The following is a 9808-nucleotide window of genomic DNA, read 5'->3' as shown; positions in this document are numbered from 1 at the left end:
ATGAATAAATCATGTAAGCAGTTTAGGAACAGATTTTAATTCTGTACAATAATTTACAACCCAAACTCCATGTCTTTTTCCCAAAGTGTTTGGTCTGTTAGTTAAAATCTCTCCCAGATTTCCATGTAAACATCAACTAGCTTCCACTTTCTTTCGGCACAAACATTCCCGCTCTTTGTTTCTACACGATTGGCTCGTCCTTCCTTCAGGTTTGTTTTCTCAGTGGGTGTAGAGGGAGGCGGTGAAGACGATGTCCCTGCGGATGGCCAACGAGGCTTTCTCCATCTTGCTGCCCAGGACGGAGTCTCCCACGATGCGGGCCGCCTGCCGCACCTCCTTCAGCACCTCGTCCAGGCGCTGGATGCAGCGGACCACCGTGCCTTCCTGCACGTCTGTGAGCTGCGCGATCTCAGCGAACGGCTGCAGCAGGGCAACAGGAGGCAGGAAATCAGTTAGTGGAGCAATTGATCAATAAATCAATAGGTAGATTATTGTAATGGAGCACACAGGTGCGATAATATAACTAAATATGAGTCAAAAATACTGTATTTATAGACCAGTTCTAGTTAATGTAACATTATTAGTTGGGCTGGGCAACATGGCTTAAGAATAACATTCAGATTCTTTTTTTATTCTAATTGATTTAATTTTTGCTTGCTTCCTTTTCTATCACCACGCTAAAAAAAATAAATGACAATAATAGTCAATATTAAAAAAATAAAGTAACAAACTCTTAAAAACTAATAAAATTATGAGAATAAAGTCATAATATTACAATAATAAAATATAAAAAAATATGAGAATAAACTTTATAAGAATAAAGTCAAAAGAAATAAAGTAAAAAGAAAAAGAGTATAAAGTCATAATATTACGAATTACTCTTGCAAACCAAACACAACCTAAGAACGTTTTCTTAACAAGTTGAAGTTTCAGTAGATTCAGTTTCACTGGGGACCAAAATTGCAACATTTGTTACATTTTCAGCTGCCTTGGTTCTTTTTTAAATTGGACCGTTAAACCATTTGAAAACCTGTTCCCCTCCTCGCCTGTGGTGGCGCTGCATTAAGAACCACTGAAGAAAACAATACAGAAACCTCTGTAGAACAAATGAGCGCAGCTTCCTTCTTTACAAAATATAAATGACTGGTCAGCGTGAGATTTTTGTACGACTTTTCTTTTGTCTTTTCCAAAAGACCACAAGCCATTTATCCTGTAATGCTAGATTATTGTGTTGTTTCATTGTATTTACCCAGAATGCCCTGCTTTTGAAGTGGTCTCTGGTTTGCTTGGCATTCATAAATCCGTACAAATTACATCAGAGTTCAATTCAACAGCTTATATGTAGGTTTTCAGGCGTATAAGAGTTTTTTTTTCATAATTTGATTGCGCATTTATACCTCCATAAACAAATCAAATTGTCTGAACATGGCCGGAGTGAGCGCTCCTTCAATTACTAGAGATGCATCAGGTTCTACTGGTTTCAAAGGAACAACTTTTACAACAGTCGGAAGCTGCAGTTTGCATGAAAAGTGGGGTAAAAAGGGAGAACTGGGTCACAATGGGGGCATCCTCACCATGCCTCTGGCCCAACAGTACACCACCTCCGTCAAGCCGAACTTGAACTGGCCTACAAACTCCTCGGCCGTCTGCGCTATCCCACACTCCCGCTGCAGCTGCCCGATTCGCTGGGCCACCGACAGCACGCGCTCGATGCTCTGAAAGGACAGAAACGGTGGATAAAACCTGTCAGACCCACCAGACTCTACAAGCTGCTGCTGGGCATCAACAGGAGGATCTTCTTCCAGGAAATCTGTGTTTTTTTCTTCCAGACAGCGACTCAGGTCATCACTAATTTAAAGCTCCTGTAAAGCTCTTTCATGTCAAGGCTGTTCCCGACACGCTGATGCAGAAAGTGATTTAATACGTGACCCGGTCTGAGTCAGGAGACGAGGCCTCGCTGTCCTTTCTGCAGGATGTTATGCATCAGGTCAACACAGCCTTACACAAAATGAGTCACTGCAACACGTCGCTTCATTAACTGCTACTTTCTGGGATGTGCAGGGAGCAGAGGCTGCCTCCTCCTCACCTCCTTCAGAGTGCTGGTGATGTGCGGCTCCGTCTGCGTGTTCTGGGTGAAGACCAGGCAGGACAGCAGGGCGGCGCTCTCTTCGGGCGCCAGCGGGCTCAGGACGTTCTCGAACAGCAGCTCGGTCAGAAGCAGCTCATGGCTGCTGATCTGACAGGCCACTCGGCCTTTCAGCTGCACCGCGCCGCTGCTGTCGATGTACTGCAGCGACTGAAGAACCTGAGGGCCACAGAGCAGGAACACGAACAAACCTGGTCAAAGATCAAGACTGATGAACGACTGCAGGACTGAACCCGCTTCCTTAAAACCCTTGAACAGGGTAGGATAGCTCTGTGTGACAGGCCTAAAAGAAGCAGTTGAAACGCAAATGGAAACAAAAACATGCAAAATGGGAATCTTGCATAATAAATGCCCTTTTTTAAAGCCACATCTTAGAGCACAGGAAGCTATGGAAGTATATTTGGTGCAAAAGTAGTTACGCCTTCTAACAGTGTAGTTGAAGTCAAAGAGAAAAATCCTGTAAGTTTTGTAAATGTGTTTTTTTTCTTTCTTTCAATTCTTTCAATCAGCTCCTCAAAATTTTAAGTACAAGTACACAAACTTGAGTTGTGCTTTAAAAAAAACATCTTTCACGCTCTCATAGTCAAAATATGATAAAACCTGATCAATTTCACGCTGAGTCACTATTTCCTTCAAACTTCAGCCTTCAAAACGGTTGCATTTCACGATTTGACCGACTTTGAAAGACTACACAGAAACTCTGTGGAAAAGTCCAAACCTTGATCCTCTGGTGGTATTCGGGCAGCAGCATCAGGGACTGGTCCGAAACCAGGAACAGAAGCCGGTCCAGCTCCTCCTGAACGCTCATCCTCTCCTTAATACGAGCAAACTGGAACAAAAACAAAGCAACAAATCAGACGAACCGGAAAACAGAAACATTGCAGAAATAATCAGATTTTGAAGGAACATGTTTTATACAAATGGTTAAAAAAATTCTCTTTCTGTTTTAGGCTTTTAACCATTTGAGACGTAGATTCAATGTTCTAAGTTATTTACTTTGAACTTAAACTGATGCTACTTATTAGGGAAAATGAGACAGAAATGGAAAATCTAAATCTAAATACACTCCTGTTCCTACAAGAAGATTTAAACAAAGTATCAATAAGAGTAAAATTAAGCTTCAATAGTTGATCATTTGAAACAAATGATTGCTATCATTTGTTGCAACTGTTTTATATTCTAATGTGATCTAGATATTGATATTAGTTAAAACAAAAACAAGAAAATATCTGTGAAGGCTTGTACACTGCGAAAACTATCTTAGCAAGTATTTTTGGTTTAGTTTCTAGTGGAAATATCTTAATACTCTTAAAATGCAACCAAACTGACTTAAAAGCAACTTTTTTAGCAAGATATATTAGCTTGTCTTAAGTCAATAATTTTTTAATATTGATATCTTTCCCATGTTAACAGTGAAATAATCTGCCAGTGAAAGTTGTACTTTTTTATCAATATTAATCATTTATTTACTTATAAAAACTTATATATCTTGCTAAAACGATACTTGTAAGTCAATTTTGTCTTATTTTAGATGTACAAAGATATTTACACCTTAAAAGTAGTACTTGGTAAGATTTTGTGTCTTTGCAGTGTGGCTCCTGTGTGAGATAATCTCCTTTTCAGAGCAAAAATTTAGATGAAACTTGCCGAGTCCATTAGCTCTAGAAATTGAGTTTTTTCTACAAACAACTTTTCCATTTAGGGAATGAAAACTAGCCTTAAACAACAGTTTACTTTCATTCCTCATGACTGCAGAAACATCTCTCATTATTCATCCACACAGCATTAATAAGCAGCTAAATCCCAGAATACTGACTGAAGGGGGATGTGATATGGGGAGTTGAGCTTTTTATTATGCAGAGTAATGAGAGAGGTGGCTCAAAAGACGCAGTGTGCGTGTGAGTCGGCGTTCAGCCGCGGCTGTAGGTTTAATTATAGAAACGGGTCACATTCTTACATCTTATCTCCTTAGTGAAGCTGCTTGTTTTGAGAGCTTAGAAGCAGATGTTTAAAGCTAGAGTTTGATATTATTATGAAGCTAGAGGAGAAACCGATGGAGAGATGAAAGGAAAACTGGAGCAGGGATAAAAATGAAACAAACTGGGCGTGCTCTAAAACAAGGGTCTTATGTAGAGCCGCGGCGTTAATTAGCTCTTTAAATATTCGATTCTCATTAATGCCGCTTTGTCTTGTATTTGTTGTGCCTCTCAAAAATATAAAAGAGAGGAGGAAGGTTATTATTAAACTGAGGATGCAAGTAAGCCTGTTGGAATAAGCAATTAATCAATTAAGTGCGGGGAAAATTAAAATGAGCTCAATTTCCATTCTGATGATTCATGTTTTCTGAAAGGCAATTTTCTTTACAGACATACCATAATCGATTTTATTAATGGTTTTGGTTTTAAGTGGTTTTCATTTCTGTCATGTTTTATTTTGGATGTTTAAAATATCTCAAAATATCAATCAACTGACAATAAAACTTTCTTAAAAACCTGACTTTTCTCTTGAAAAATTTTCTCTCTTGAGAAAATTTTCATAAAATGCTGGATGAAAAAAATTAATTACATATTAACATAGTTTTGAGTCAGTTGTATTAAATAGTAAACCGAAAATCGTGATTTTCTGACGCCATTGAACTTAAACATAAGGATGTCGCCCTCTGCTGGATTGTGGCCAAACTACAACTCTAAATTCCGACTTAAATAAACGACTGGAACTAATCTGGATCTAATAAACCATTAATCGACAGTTAATCGTAAATCCACAGTTAATCGTAAGTCTATTAACTGTTTGTTTTATGAGTTTAAACACAGTGGACTGCAGAAAGAGCGGGAGGCCTTTGAGGCTCGCTGGTTGCCATGGTTACCCGCATTGACCGTGCCGTTAACGTCAGCTAGCATGTTGTTGGCGTAAGATAACTGCTTAACACAGCGTGATAACATAAGTTATGTAACTAAATTGACTAATTTAGTGAGTGAGATGCGTCTTAATGGCGGATTAAATGCGGGCGAGTCGATAAATGACGAGAGAAAACGACAGAGACGTCGGACATTAGCATGCTAGCAATATTAAAGCAATGAGATCATCAGCTCAATCAGATTCACCGAGTCCCTGCCATTTGTAAGTTATTATTGTAAATAGTTTAAATAGTTAGAATAATATATTTGTGCCTGAAGGTGACAGTAATTCCTTTACATCAGTGGTCCCCAACCCGCGGGCCGCGAACCGGTACCGGTCCATGGATCAATTGGTACGGGCCGCACAAGAAAAAATTTAATATTTCAGTTCTATGTATTATTTGAGTCTGGAGGATCTTTTATTTTGAAAATCCTTTAACCGGATTCTCTCGGTTACATTTTGCCCGCCAACATTGAGCCACAAGCAGCAAAATGAGTCAGAAACAGATCGGATGCCTTTGGAAAGCTTATTTGCGAAGGGAAAAGGTCCAGAGAAGAGACAGGAGGATGGATTTATCCCGGTCGGTGATTTCCCACATTTCCCACATATGCTGACTGGCTCGTTAATGAGCCTGCAAACTGCCTCGCCATGTAGAATTGCCAAGTCTTGACCCAACCTAATAAAAAGGTTGGGGACCACCGCTCTACATTAAACACATCCAGAAAAACACACACCTGCTCGGGGAAGGTGGGCGAGTGGACGCAGTTGAAGTCCCGCAGGCTGTCCTGAAGCATGCGGAGCCTCATGGAGGCCTCCACCACGTCCACGCTCTTCAACTGGAGGTCATTCACCGGGTCCAGGGTGGCCACGCCGCCCGGGTTCGCCTCGGCCAGGCGCAGCAGCTCCTGCGTCGCCGTGGAGATGGCCTGGCCGGGAGGGTCGGCCCTGAATCACCAAGGACCGTAAATGATTGCAGTCATCACAAAATATTGCGACACAATTCTAAGTCCATGACACTTGGAAATTTAAAAATGCCTCGGAAACAGGTTTGGGTCCCAATCCCTTCATTAAAACATGAAAGATGGATGATGACAGCACCTGAACCGCGGCTGTTGCCTCTTGTTGTAGTTATCGATTATTCTGTCGGAAATCACTTTGAGGGTTTTCACGGTGATGGCGGATATGTCCTGAAGTTTTAACTTCTGCACCGTGTGGCTGCATGGACCTGACAAAAACAGCAAGACAATGTCAGAAAAACACCATTCTGCGTCTGAAAGGCCTGCTTGTTTACATAGAAAAACAAAGAAGTTATGGACGTCACATGTGCATAACTGCCTCCCGGCTGGCGGGCGAAAAGCTGCTAGTGGAAATGACTAGCATTGGTTTTAGCTGTTAAGTTATCAATAAATCTTTAACAAATGGCTGACATTTAAAATGAAAAGGGACGAATCGTCAACACTATGGCAACTTGATGACAAGGCCAGGAAAAGGATTTTATTAGAAAAATAAATAGCCAGGAAGAGGGAAATAGCTCAGTTATGCTAGTTTGACTTTGATACCCTTAACATATAGATGTGGTGTGGAATTCAGCGTTTCAGTTCAATTAAGAATGTTTATAAAAGGTGAGATGATCATCAATTGAGCAAATCTACCACCTCAGTGTTAGGTTAGCTAATAGCAGCAGGAGCTAATCAACTACAGGGATCACTTAATGATCGCAAAACAAACATCAAACTTATAATACTGTAACCGACTGAATGTTCTGTTCTTCGTGTGGGAAATTGAGAAATTTGTTTTTTTTGGTGTTGAACCCTGAAACATAAAATCAGTTGCTATGACAATGAGTCTTTTTGTAGCGTAGCAGACAGAGAGCGAGAAAAAAGAAGAATACGAGAAGTTTTGAGTTGTTGTTTAACGTGTTTTCTGTGTTATTTTTCCATTTGGTAACTTTTGTGCACTGCACTGAATTAATAATAGCAACATCTCCAGGTTTCATTTAGTTCATGAAATGTTTCAGCACGGCTGTGGATGGAAGCAATAACATGCCAGGGTCCATAGAAACAGGTGTAATAAAACGTTATGGGTTTGTTATGGGTTTGTGCAGCGCTACCTTCAGGGATGAACAGAGCTGTGTTGTACATGTGCTGGAAAGCGGCGTTGTCCTCAGCCTTTCCGTCCACTTCCTCGTTCCCCTTCTCACAGATGATGAGCGCCGTGAAGGTGCGATTCACAGCGTCATTGGACACCTATAAAACAAACAAAAGAACAAAAAAATTTCATTCAAAAGGGTCGTCTTGCTGCTAATAGCGGCTCACTGAGGTGATTGCTTTCACTGCTCACAGATCAAAAAGAACACTTGAAGACATAATGAAAACATCGGAGTCCAGAGTGAGATTTCTACCTGTAGAATAACTCCCAGCGCATTAAGATGCTGCTTGTTGTTGACGATGACAACTCGACCAACAGACAGCGCTTTGAGTCCGTTCACAGACTCCAGGACGGCTTTCTGAAAACAAGACAGCAGGTAGATCTGAAGCCAAAGTTCATATTATGATCAGTGAAGAAGTAATATTAAATCTAAATGAGGGGTAGGGATGTTCCTCATTTACTTAAAAGTAAAACAAGTGATTCAAATGCTTAATGAAAAGTTTTTTGTCGTGCATTTTAAAACAGAAAATAACTATAAATAGGGACAAAAATTGAATTGCTCATGAGAGACTGAGAATATTCTGTGCAAATTTAACACAAAAATAATTGCCGTAGGATGGTAAGCCCAACAGGGTTTTAGAAGTTTCCGCTTGAAAATATAAAACAAAATGAATGATTATCTGCTCCACAGTTATCAGATCTAAATGAAAATATTTGGTACTTGTGCAAAGGTACCAAAGAATGTTACACCAATGAAGCTGTTAATATGACTGATATACCAGAGGAAAAACAAAGTCAATTAGTTGAATACATCAAAAAAAAAGTGTCAGACTTTAAGAAATGAAGCTATATAACGGTTATTTGGGTGCCCTAACTTTTCTCAAATGGGGGGGAAAAATGTAATTTGACACCTTATAATGAAATTTTACCAACATTAAGCTGCTTCCCTTTGATGTCAAGTTAAATACTGATTTTATTTTTCAACAGGGGTTTCATAAGATTTGGACAAGGTGAATTTATTTGTGATTTTAGAAATAAAGGAAAAATAATGAAAGACAAAAATGTCAGTAACATTTAAAACCATTAAAAACCCATTAAAAGGCAACAACAAATGCCCAGGCAGTTGAATTGTTTAGAGGCGTTCAGGAGATTTATGTAGAGAGAAATATCCATCCAATCATGTCAACAGATTTAATAATGTAGCCAAAATCAGTTTATAATGCAACAGCTTTAAGGGGCCGTGGCAACGTTTACCCGGTCTAAAACTCAGATTTTCTAGGACTGGTGTTCTCTAAACCGGGACGGCGCTTTGTGTTTTTACTTGGTTTTTGGTGAGTCTGTTGGACAAGAATCTAAATTTAAATTAATTTCACAAACATTTCTGGGGAAAATTGGAGACGTTAAGATTTCCGCCGCCCCGTGTTAACGGAAAAACTTAAAACACAACGTGCTTCAGTCAGCGTGGGAAATGCAGGACACTTTTAAAAGTCACACATGTATCTATTATATATATTTACATCAATACTTTTATTATTACTTATTTATTTAATATTATTAGAGCCTTAAAACTAAAAATCTTTCAATTTGTATGTTTTTAAACCTACAATTGAATCACAAAGTCTGTCTATGTCTAAGCAATGATTATAAAACAGAGCCCTGATGGGAAGTTATGACATCACACCAGGGATGTCACACACAGACTGATGATGTCACCAATGTCACCCTTTGATGCTGCAGCTCTTGTCTTTGAGTCATCAGAATTCGCTCCAGTTGGATTTTGGCCCTGAAGCTGTCCGACCTACATTTTGTTTCGCTCTGACATTTTTGGATTAACCCGCGAGAAAAATCTCAAAATGTATAAAGCTGAGAAGGAGAAGGCAGCGGTCGCCATGTTTGATGCTGAAAAAGTCCGCCGGAAGAACAGGAGGGCGCTCCAGAAACTCTTGAAAGTCAACACAGAACTAGAGGACGCCAAGGCCCGCAGGAAACGTTATCAAAATCGGAAAAGACTGGAGAGAGACGAGATTGAGTTTTTCAAAGAATGCGAAAGACGGCTCTTTAAGCTGAATTTGGAATCTGACATCTGGATTGATGAGAAAGACAGACTGGACAATCTGTGCAAAAGGAGAGATCTGCTTTTCAATGTAATGAAAGACACAAATGAACAACTACTTGAGACACCTGTGATGATATCTTTGAAATCTGCCGCGCAACAGCAGCAGGAACGGCTGACGTTTCTTAACAGAGAGTTAAAAAAAAATGTCGCCGTCTTGTCACGACAACTTGTACATCAAACTAAACTATTCGATGAGTTCACAGAGAAGGAAAGTGAAAGCAAGGCGATGATGGCCATTCAAGAGAGCTACTTTAAAGAGATCAGGCAGAAATTAAAAGTGTACAACTTGACCAGTGTGAAGGAGAAAGTAGCGGCGCAACAGGAAGAAGTGAAAGCAGTAGTCAGAAGGAACGAGCAACTAGTGGAGATGATCAAAACGTTGAGACAACAAGCGATCAATGTGCCCATGTTGAAATACCAGTTTCTCTGTGGAGTCGATGAGAAACGAAGGCTCACAGCCCTCAACAAAGAGCTAGAAAAGGTGATTCTGGTCTTAACAG

General features: G+C 39.9%; 1 protein-coding gene across 1 annotated transcript in view; it reads right to left on the bottom strand.

The window, feature by feature from the left end:
• Nucleotides 1-16: 16 nt before the first annotated feature.
• Nucleotides 17-9808, bottom strand: part of skic2 (SKI2 subunit of superkiller complex) — a 26189-nt gene continuing 16397 nt past the window's right edge. The window contains exons 22-29 of the mRNA XM_055023701.1: nt 7446-7550; nt 7155-7290; nt 6143-6269; nt 5779-5989; nt 2865-2975; nt 2087-2305; nt 1575-1715; nt 17-420 (exon numbers count right to left, since the gene is read on the bottom strand). Of these exons, the coding sequence (XP_054879676.1) occupies nt 220-420; nt 1575-1715; nt 2087-2305; nt 2865-2975; nt 5779-5989; nt 6143-6269; nt 7155-7290; nt 7446-7550 (1251 nt within the window). The 3' untranslated portion in view covers nt 17-219. The remainder of the gene's footprint in view (nt 421-1574; nt 1716-2086; nt 2306-2864; nt 2976-5778; nt 5990-6142; nt 6270-7154; nt 7291-7445; nt 7551-9808) is intronic.

The sequence above is a fragment of the Poeciliopsis prolifica genome, unplaced genomic scaffold (assembly GCF_027474105.1).
Source record: "Poeciliopsis prolifica strain line A6 unplaced genomic scaffold, Auburn_PproV2 SCAFFOLD105, whole genome shotgun sequence".
NCBI classification, from domain to species: domain Eukaryota; kingdom Metazoa; phylum Chordata; class Actinopteri; order Cyprinodontiformes; family Poeciliidae; genus Poeciliopsis; species Poeciliopsis prolifica.
Note: the sequence above shows the minus strand (reverse complement) of the source record. Positions and strands in the feature narration are given on the sequence as shown.